This window comes from Phalaenopsis equestris, unplaced genomic scaffold, assembly GCF_001263595.1.
Source record: "Phalaenopsis equestris unplaced genomic scaffold, ASM126359v1 Scaffold232317, whole genome shotgun sequence".
Lineage (NCBI taxonomy): Eukaryota > Viridiplantae > Streptophyta > Magnoliopsida > Asparagales > Orchidaceae > Phalaenopsis > Phalaenopsis equestris.
The window spans coordinates 29,496-39,825 of record NW_018250283.1 but is presented as its reverse complement, the minus strand read 5'-3'; the positions used below and the strand labels follow the sequence as shown (position 1 = coordinate 39,825).

At 40.2% G+C, this 10,330-nt stretch overlaps 1 protein-coding gene across 1 annotated transcript; it reads left to right on the top strand.

Annotated features, from left to right (window-relative positions):
* Window positions 1-2,275: 2,275 nt before the first annotated feature.
* Window positions 2,276-3,803, top strand: LOC110038257 (syntaxin-121-like). The gene has a single exon (XM_020743037.1). It carries the CDS (start codon window positions 2,497-2,499, stop codon window positions 3,343-3,345), a length of 849 nt encoding a protein of 282 aa, XP_020598696.1. The 5' UTR covers window positions 2,276-2,496; the 3' UTR covers window positions 3,346-3,803.
* Window positions 3,804-10,330: the final 6,527 nt, after the last annotated feature.

The following is a 10,330-nucleotide window of genomic DNA, read 5'->3' as shown; positions in this document are numbered from 1 at the left end:
CCTATTCCACATTTCAGAGCACCCGGTGGTAACATACTCAACACTGCTCTAGATCTCCCCTAACAGTGATTATTTCACTATCTCCTGGGAACTTGACTGTGAGGTAGTTGGTAGACACCACGACTCTGAAGCGATTTAACATCGGGAGGAAAAAATGGCGTTGTAGGTTGGGGGAAAATCCACGATCAAGAAATCTTTTGTCTTCGTGTACTGCTTCTCTCCCTCGACCCAGTTGACCGTTAATTGCTTTACACCTAATGGCTCCTTCATTTCACATGAAAACCCAACAACTAGGCCAGGTGGTGCTGCCAACCAGTTGACCCTGAGGCTAAGCTTTTCAAACTCTGACTTGAATAAAATATTCACGGAGCTGTCACTGTCGATGAGGATACTTCCGACTTAAAAATTACTAATAATTCCTGTTGCAACTATAGCCTCATAGTAGGGGTTTCCTCGTTGGAGAAGATCGTCATCCTTGAATGTGATGGGACGACAGCCTCCACTCCTTTACGTGGACGCGAGGTTGCACTTTTCTTCCTTTCTGGTCCCCTTCTGGGAGCGCCTGGAAGAGGCGTTTGTTCTTTCAAAGATGATATCGTCATCCTTGAATGTGATGGGACGACAGCCTCCGCTCCTTTACGTGGACGCGAGGTTGCACTTTTCTCCCTTTCTGGTCCCCTTCTGGGAGCGCCTGGAAGGGGCGTTTGTTCTTTCAAAGATGATTGGGACTATCCCGATGATGTGGACGACTTTTCTCCAGACGGGTCTAATCAGGGCCTACAGTGTTCGCGCCATCTCCTGCAGCTGGTTCTGCTCTTGCGGAGGAACCATATTGGCTACTGCTCTCTAGTCGCTTCTTTCTCTCTGGGAACACTGTGATCATCTTCTTGTTGACAGCAAGAATCTACACTCACTGCAACTTTTATGATGTTAAATCAAAATCTATCTGAGAGACACACTCAAGGAATAGAACACTGAAGGAAGAGAGAGAGAGGGAGAGAGAAGGGGTAAAACAATGGCACAATATTAAACGATAAAATTGTGTAACTTTTATTCATGAAACATACTCCTGATTTTTACGAACAGGTTATTGTACATTTACATAATGTACCCCTAAAATACATAGTTACGGCTGGGGTATCTTAATTCATAAGTAAATTTAGCTTGTGGGGCCCACATATGTGATTGACGGTCCCGACGACTGTTAGGCCGGACAGCTATTAGGCCGGCGACCCTCAAATAGGAAGGTGTTGGGCTCCATCAAATGCGCCAGCTCAGCTGAACACATCAAGAGTGATCCCTTTTTTATGCGTCTGAGGTGTTCCGTCTCCGCCATATGAGGAACTGGTTAGTTGAGTATGCGATCCTGACCTTTACTTGGTAGGCCCCGTGGAGCCGCGTCACCTCTTTCACCATCCGAGAGAAGGCTTTGTGATTCATACTTACATATTTATGATGTACACCAATAATTCAATTTTGAAATTATAGTCATAGTTTGAATTAATTTGATAACTCTGAATTATAGGTGAGAACTATTTCAAAGTAGGTAACAGCCAAAATAGTGGGTAATCGTTGAAGTCTCTCTAAACCTCTCTTCCATTACTTCCAAATGTGTAAATTTTGATATAATATTGAATAATCAATGAGACCTATTCTTAAAAAATCAGCCCTGTAAGATTTTCATGAGGCAACCAATAATACCTCAGTTTCAGAGGGACTCACAAGCATAAATCCCAAAATTAATTTTATAGGTTCACAATAAAGAAAACAAATGGATCAATTCTAACTGATAAATAAATAACAGAAACAACTGCCTACTTCACGAAAAATTATTTCATACGGATACATGTGGTGTGTGGTGTCTGATATTAACCGTCGATCACCGCAAAGATGTATTTCAGTGGATCCCACTTTCAACTTTTTTTATTTTTTATTTTTAAAAAAATTTTGATTGCGATGATCGACGGTGGATATCCGTACAGAATAATTTCTCGTATTTCACACATTCACTTTTTCAACAAATTTTCTAATCAACTTTTGCCGCATTTACATAAACATCACACTAATTTCTTATATATTTATATTTTTAATTTAAAATTTTTAATCTTTATATAAATAATATTTAAATTTTTAACATCATATTAAAAATATCATTACCGTCAAATATTGAAAAAAAAATACATCAGAAATATTAAAAACATAAATATAAAAATTAATATGTTAGATATGTAAATATATTAAACTTCTATGTCATATATATAAACCGGCTATTAGTATTAGTCTTCCTACCTCTACTTCGCCGTCCGGCAGCCAAAATTTCTCAGAAAACCCGCGTCTTTATCATTGACCTCTACTCTTCAGCCTGCTAAATAAACCCTAATCTTCCTTCTTCCCCAATTCTCCATCGATTCTTCTGCCGATCCCCCAAAATTCTTCTGATAAGTGTAATTCTACGGATTGAAAAGGTTTGGGAATTACAGGTTCAAGCAGTTCGAAATGAATAACCTCTTCTCGGGATCCTGGGTTAAGGACCCGGGATCTCCAGGAAGCAGCATCCAGATGACGAGCTCTATTTCAGGCACCATCGGAAGCGCCGCCGCCGCCGGCGGAGCCAACCTGAACAAATTCTTCGAAGACGTGGAATCAATCAAGGATGAACTCAAGGAAATCGAGCGCTGCCACCGCAGCCTCCACGAATCCAACGAGGCGCTGAAAACCCTCCACTCCACAGCCGCAGTCCGCGATATCCGCACCCGGATGGATTCCGATGTTGCTCTAGCACTGAAGAAAGCGAAGTTGATCAAGCTGCGGCTGGAATCCTTAGACCGATCGAACGCGGCGAATCGGTCGGCGCCAGGGTGCGGGCCGGGGACTTCGACGGACCGGACGAGGACGTCGGTCGTGGCTGGGTTGCGGAAGAAGCTGAGGGATCAGATGGAGGCGTTCGGAGAACTGAGGCGGCGAGCGGCGGCAGAGCATCGGGAGGCGGTGGGAAGAAGGTACTACGCGGTGACGGGGGAGGAAGCAGGGGGGAGAGGGGCGGTGGAGGCAGCGGTGGCGGAGATGAAGGAAAGGAGAGGGGCCGCGGAGGAGTTGGAGAGGAGCTTGGTGGAGTTGCATCAGGTGTTTTTAGATATGGCGGTGATGGTGGAAGCGCAAGGGCATCAGATCGATGATATCGAGAGTCAGGTGGGGAGGGCGAGGTCTTTCGTCGATCGTGGAACGCAGCAGCTTCAAGAGGCGAAGCGGCATCAAAGGAACACGCGGAAGTGGATTTGTATTGCGATTATTCTGCTGCTTATTATTGTGCTCGTCATTGTTCTCCCGATTGTGCTGAAGAAATGAAGGCGGATTGGGTTTAGGGCATCATCGGTCGCCGTCTCGGGATGGAAGAAGGTTATTGTTTCTTTCTCTTCATTTTGATTTTAATTCCTCTTTAGTTTAAAGCTATAGTTATGGATGGCGCTTATGTAGAAAGATATTAGGTGATGAGTCCTGATGCATTAGGATTTTGTAAGGCGTTACGTGTTAAGTGACCCGAAAAAAATGAATTACAATTAAGTCATTTGACACGTAGCGCTTCACTATTAGAGTTCTAATGCATTAGGACTTCTGACCTGATATTTTTTTTATGTTGATAGAGTGGTATGATACATTTGGGAGGAGGATGATGATGGTTCATTTATTTTTAATTTGTTTTGTGTGAGATGCATTTTCTATTGTTTATTGGGATTCAAATTTATTTAAATTGGTGCTGTGATTTTTTTTTTTTTTGGGGGACATCTAAATGGTGATGTGAAGTTGTGAAGGCTTGTGTTATTATTTGGTCTGTTAGGGTTATTTTATTTTTGCAGGCCTTCAATCTTATTTTATTTAGTTTATAATGGTAAACATGATGGTCTAATTATAATTTGATATAAGGAGGATTGTGATGTTTGTGATGTTCATGCTGATTTTTACAATTTAGCTACACCATGTTTAATTTTATGGTGAGTTTGTTATTAAGTAGGAGTATTTGGTGCAAAATAGTTATTTATATTTGAGTTGATGTAAAAATGGAGTTTTTTTAGAGTTTGTTGGTTTGATGCGTTCACTTTAAAAGTTAATACTCGTTTAAATTTATTTGATGAAATTTTTGCTTAAATTATTTAGAGGATAACAACCTTTTTTTTTTTTTGAAAGAGCTAATTCTCAAGAATTCAATGTACATTAAACCATGCCCATAATATCACATGCACTACACTAACATTAAGGGCCCATTTGGGGCATGGGCATCTTATAAGTGCGGGGGCATTTTTGAAAACGTCGCGGTATCGTTTGGATCGCGCATTTTGTTTGTTAATCCGGAAACACGGTTACATTTTTATACTAAACACATGCCGCAGGTCGACTCTCGCAGCTTACCCGCGGGTTGCGTTTCAGGATAAGTAGTTTATCCTGAAACACGCAAGTTGCCCCAAACGCACCTTAAATCATATGACATAATCGTTATTTTATATATATATATATATATATATATATATATTTCAGCCAGAAATAAATATTGACAATAATTAAAATTAAATAACACTGCAAGTAATTAAATATCAACTTTATAAATACCAAAATAGCTTACAGACTGCAAGAGGGAAGAGTTTCAGGATGCATACCTTACAACTTTATTATAATAAAAGCTAAACTTATTTTTTGCACACACAAAAACAAAATACTACCATGCTACATATAGAGCGCAATCGAACCAACGGCTTCCAAAATTCTTATGCAAAATGTAATAATAGACAAAGTTATAAGCTTAAATTTACTGACGCTTGATAGAATAGATGGTGGGGAGCACTTTTGATTTGGCCTTGTTCTTTAATTCTACTTAGAATTTTCAAATATTTCATTTGGTTAGCTTTTGGATCATGGTAGGGTCCATCCTTAAATTTGTCTGTCGAATGGAAATTCTTCTTCTAAATGATTGTTATCTGTAAATTTTCTCAATTGTTAGATACCTTGTCACTAGCCATTGATGACTTGTCATCTTTTTGCATCTGATCTTCATCCTCTTCAAATAATTTGGCAAGCTGGTGTTGTAGTCTTTGTTTAATCTTGTTGATGGATTCATTCTAAAATTTCCTCTTTAGTTGTTGATAAAGATTTTTAAATGAAATATTTTATTTAGCTTGATTTTTAGACAAGCTTGCTTTATTAGTTTGAATTAGTTTATTAATGAAAAAATCCTTTTCTTCGATTCAAATGACGGTCCTGGTTACCGCCAGACTGGTCGCCGCCAATTCTCTGTCGTATGTCGAGTATCGTTGCTGTCGAGGAGTCACTACTCTGTTGTCTATTACACTGCCCTATTCTCTGAATAACTTTTTCTCTCAAATCGTGCAAATGACCTTAAGATATTAAAAAACCCGGGGAAGGAAGGAAAAGACAAATGAGAATAGAAAACTGACAAAAGAAAATTATGGGGAGAACTTCATTGTGGCAAACATTGTAGAAAAAACTTTGGAGTGTATGACTCCTAAGGTACTCGTACAAAAAAACCACATGAAGATCCCATAACCAGAGATTTAGGTATAATATCTATTATGAGTTTCTCATTTTTCTATAAGAGCAAGCTCCTATAGTTAATTACATCCTAAGCAGTTAAGACTATCTAAGAAAATTCTCGATTACGACTAAAATTTGTTCTCGAAAAGTTTTAGGTGTTGTCTAAGGGTGATGTGTTTAAAAATTTAGTAAAACTTAAAAATTTTATTTATTTGCATGTTTATTATAGTTATGTTGTTTGTTTTGTTTTGTCATTTTGTTTTATCATTTTGTTTTGTCGTTTTATATTGTTATTTTGTTTGTCGTTTTGTTGTTTTGTTATTTTTTTGAAAGTTTTGAGATTTAGTGTTTCAAGCTTTAAAGTGTCGTCCCTGCAAAATAGATTTAGCACGCCTTAATAACATGTAAAGTAAATCTAAAACATTGTTTGCTTAGAATGATTTACGGCCAGTCTGTAGCATCCGATAGCTCAAGGAACCCATCTCTAACTCTTGTTTGGGGCAAGTGGCTAGGTTTGGTAGCGATTTAGCCCTACTCGGGAGATTTCCTTCTGGGATGCCCCTCCGAGTTGTGAGATGTGTTTGGTGCCTAAATTGATTATTAGATGGCACCACACGTCCATCCAAAACCTCCCACGGTCATAGGAAGTCATGGAGTCCACATATGCGTGATACAAGAAAGTTAGGGTTCGGGACACCCTACACGCGCCACGACTCGGGACAATAGTTTCCATTGATTTCTCTGGTGAATGACCAACCAAAATATTTCATTTTGAGGTTCTGGGACTATATTTCATTCACATAGCTTATCCCATAACTTATGGATTGAAAAAATCATTCATCGGGCACCCCTAGTGAAAATCAGGGTTTTGGGCTAAATCGACGCCACAGTGATGTCCCGGGGGTTCCACGTGCCAAAACACCTTTCTGAACCATCGAGCATGAGCCTCTAGAGGTCTAGAACTTTATTTTGGCGCCTAGATATTTTTTCGGGTGCTTAGGCGCCCAAATTGGAGGCGCCTAAACTGGCTAGAGAGGGTCATTTTCCCGAGCCTTTAGCGCGTAGGCGCTGCTTTCTCGTGCCTAGGCACCATATGGCAGATATTGTGACGTCATGGAGCAATTTTTGGCGCTTATGCACCAGTTTTGACCCAGGTCATGAAAATGATCGTTTAAGGAAATGTTTCAGTTCTCCCAAGGCCATCGTTTTTGTAGGGAACATATGATGGACTTTGGGATTGATGTAAAAGGACTATTTTGCCTTCACTTTAGAAAATTCTTGGGCTTCTATTTAAAGCCTTTTTGTGACTTTGGAAGAGAAGGGGCTGCTAAACCTAGCATCCCTCCTCATTCTATTGGGGGATTCTTGTGGAGGAGAGTTGGTGAGAGAGATTTTGGGGAGATTGTTGTGAGGGTTTTCTCTTGGTAAGCTAGGACTCCATCTTATCCTCTTTGACTTCCTCTTCTCCATTGCTTCTTCTCAAAGGGAGGTCTTCTTCTTTTTTGAGAGCTTGGAGTTTTGATCGTTTCTTAAGGGAAGAAAGCTAGAGGTTGGTATTTTCTTTACCTCTTCTCTTTGTGCACTGATCTTCTACTTCTCCGGTAAAGTCTTTGAGGAGAACAACTAGGGGAGCATCATCTTAGCTTAGGGAAGGCAACTCCGGTGAACTTTTGGAGGGCTCCAGAAAACTCGGCACATGGGCTTCTCTCTAGTGAGGACATCTTCTTCCACTCTTGGAGGACTTGCGAACATGCTTCTTCCACACTTGAGGAACGACTTGCGGGCTTCTCTCCTACCTTCTAGGAGAGCTTCTTCCTGAACCCCAATGGACGACGTGCAAACATTGTGGTGGTGAGATTCTCCCTCCCTTGTGTTTCCTTTCCATAGCTAGCCCCAGGTTTAGTTGTGGTCGGTGACACACATTAAAATTACTTATTTTATATATACATTTCATGCTTATTTTTTAATGATATTGCTCTATAGTTAAAGATATTTTGCATATTTTTATTTCAAGTACATTAAATGAAGTTTATAGGAAAATGAGTGAAAATGGAATCATGAAGCTGTGACGCCTATGCGCCACTTTTGGCACTTAAGCTCTAGAGTTCACACAAGATTGGCGACTAGGCGCCACAGTCAGGCGTCTAGGCGCTAAAAACAATTACCCATTTTATTCAATGCATTTGGATGACTTTTGAAGAGATGTCTGAAACAACCCTTGGTGATTTTCAAATCTTTACATATAGGGATGAACTCCAAATGAAAAGGGGGTGTTTGTAGTCGTTTTAGAGTAGGTTGCATCTCCATAAGGGTGGGCGGGCACCATAGTGAGATAGTGGTGACTTTGTTGACCTCACTGTTGGTTGAGGTCTAGTTTTTCCTCTTTAGTAGCCTAGGGTCTAGCCTTAGTAATTTCCTGTTGACTATTCCTAGAAAACTAGAAAAGAACCATCACCATTAGAAATTCCAAACTCTTCTTTACTCAACTTGAAGTTCTACATAGTGTTCCTAACCTCTAGCACTTAGTAGGTGAGGTCATTATGGGGGAGCCCAAAGACAGTTCCCATAGGACTGCTTGCCCTTAGGGTTAACTTTGGGTGTTGGTCTAGAGCTAAGGCACTCACTACACTCACCTCATTCACAATCACTCACAAATACAAACCCAAAATTCCTTGACTTTGATCCCTTAATCCTTTGGGAGACTCATGTAGATGGTCTCATAAACCCTCTGACCCTGAGCTAGGGTTTAGCTAAAACTAGTACATAGAGGACCCAAATGGGGTTTCCATTGGTCCATAGCTCATTTATGGTGGTTGGCACCCCAATTCTACCAAAAATACCTAACTTGGTCTTTTTGCCCCTGAACTCCCCCAAATTACCTAAGTACCTTGAAACCCTAAATTTGGCCAAAATTTCCAAATTTATCCAAAATACCAAATTTGTTCAAAATTTTCATTTCAAACCATTTGAAACACCACAAATTGCCGTCAAATTACCAAAATGCCCCTCCTTAGCCCAAAATTTCAAAAATTCCAAAAAATCCCAAAAATTTCCAAAACCTTCCAAATATTCTCAATTTCATTTTTATCAACTACCACATGACCCAATTTGACTAATTTGACAATTTTGACCAAACCCTCCAAATTGCCTTTAAAGGCCCAATTTTCCCCAAATTTACCTCGAATGTCCATCAATTTGGGCCCAATTTTCCTCAGTTTCAATTCTAAACTCAAATTCACCTTCCATATGACCAATATAAACCAAATCCAAGCTCAATTGGCCCATGCTTTGAGCCCAATTTTGATCTAAATCAAACCCCCAATTTTGGTAATATGACTTAATCTCACCAAATTGAACCTATAGCCTACTCAATTTGTCACAATTCATGTTGAAAACTCTTCATAACATTCCTAAACATCAAACTTGATCAAACTTGACCTTTTCAAACTTGACCTTTAATTGGCCTTGGTGAAACCCCAATTTCATTTAATTTTGACCCAAGTCCAAAAGCCCCAATTTTGCCCCAAATTGTCTTTGTCCCCAAATTCAACCAAATTGAATGCCTTAGCCCCAAAATTAGCACCCAATTCATGTTGAAAACTCTTCATGACATTCTTATTGACCATTCTCAACAATCAGTTTGAACTTAGCCCAAGCCTAGCCCAATCTAGACTCAAGTCTAGCCCAACATGCCCAAATTGATCAAAATTCCAATATCCCTCAAATTGAACCCCCAATTGAACTCAAAATCACTTCAATCCTTCAACAAAAATGTTCATAATCCTTCAAAAAATGTTCATTACAATCATCTATACAATGTTGATCAATCAATTGGGCTTAAGGTCGTGTCTAGCCTAACCCAAACTCACTTTAAGCCAAATTGACCTACATGGACCCCTTCACCAAAAATTGACCCAATCAAGCCAAATTGACCAACCAAAGACCACCATAGCCAAATTTTAAAACTTATTGACCAGACTAAACCCCACGGAACCACCCAAATGAGCCATGGACCAAAGGATACCCAAATCAAGGGATTTGCATCCAAAATTGCTTATGCCTAAGGGATTTTTGCCAAAATTAAGCACCTGCCCAAATAAATTGCTGTGACATATTCCCCTGGCTCACCTGACCTCCTGGCCACGTCCCCTAGCCTTGCCAGCCGAGCTAGTCACCAAAAAATGGCCAAACTGAGAGCCACCCTCATGGAATCAAACCCAATTCAAACCTAGAAGCCACCTCATCCCATTTTAAATTTAAAGCCTCTTTTCCCTCCACCTAAGCAAAATTTTTCACCCCCCAATTGGCCATGGCAATCACCCTAAGCCAATTTTAAAAAACCTCACCTCCATGGCCATAAGAGGGTGTGCTGAAATTTTCTTAAGGAGATCCTTCAAAATCACTCCCCGAGCTTCCTTGAGACCTCCACAGTGTAACCCAACGACCCAAATCCCCTTGCTGGAGCTCAATTTTTTAGCTCAAAACCTTGCCGGAGACAGGACAGAGCTCTCAACACCTCTACACTCCACCAAAATCAAATTAAACTTACCCACACCATCACCACACTAAACTAAGACAAAGCCCCATCAAATCCCCCTCACACAGAGCCTCTACACTAGACTTTGATCAACACCCAAATTCAGCCTTGATCGAATTTGGGTCTAACCCTTTCACGACAATCAGAGGCTTAATCCCTAGCCTCCTTGGACCTTCACGAATATGTCGAGCACCTCTAATTGAAGCTTTCCTTCTCAGAGCAATGGAATTGAACTTCCCCTCTTCCCAAACC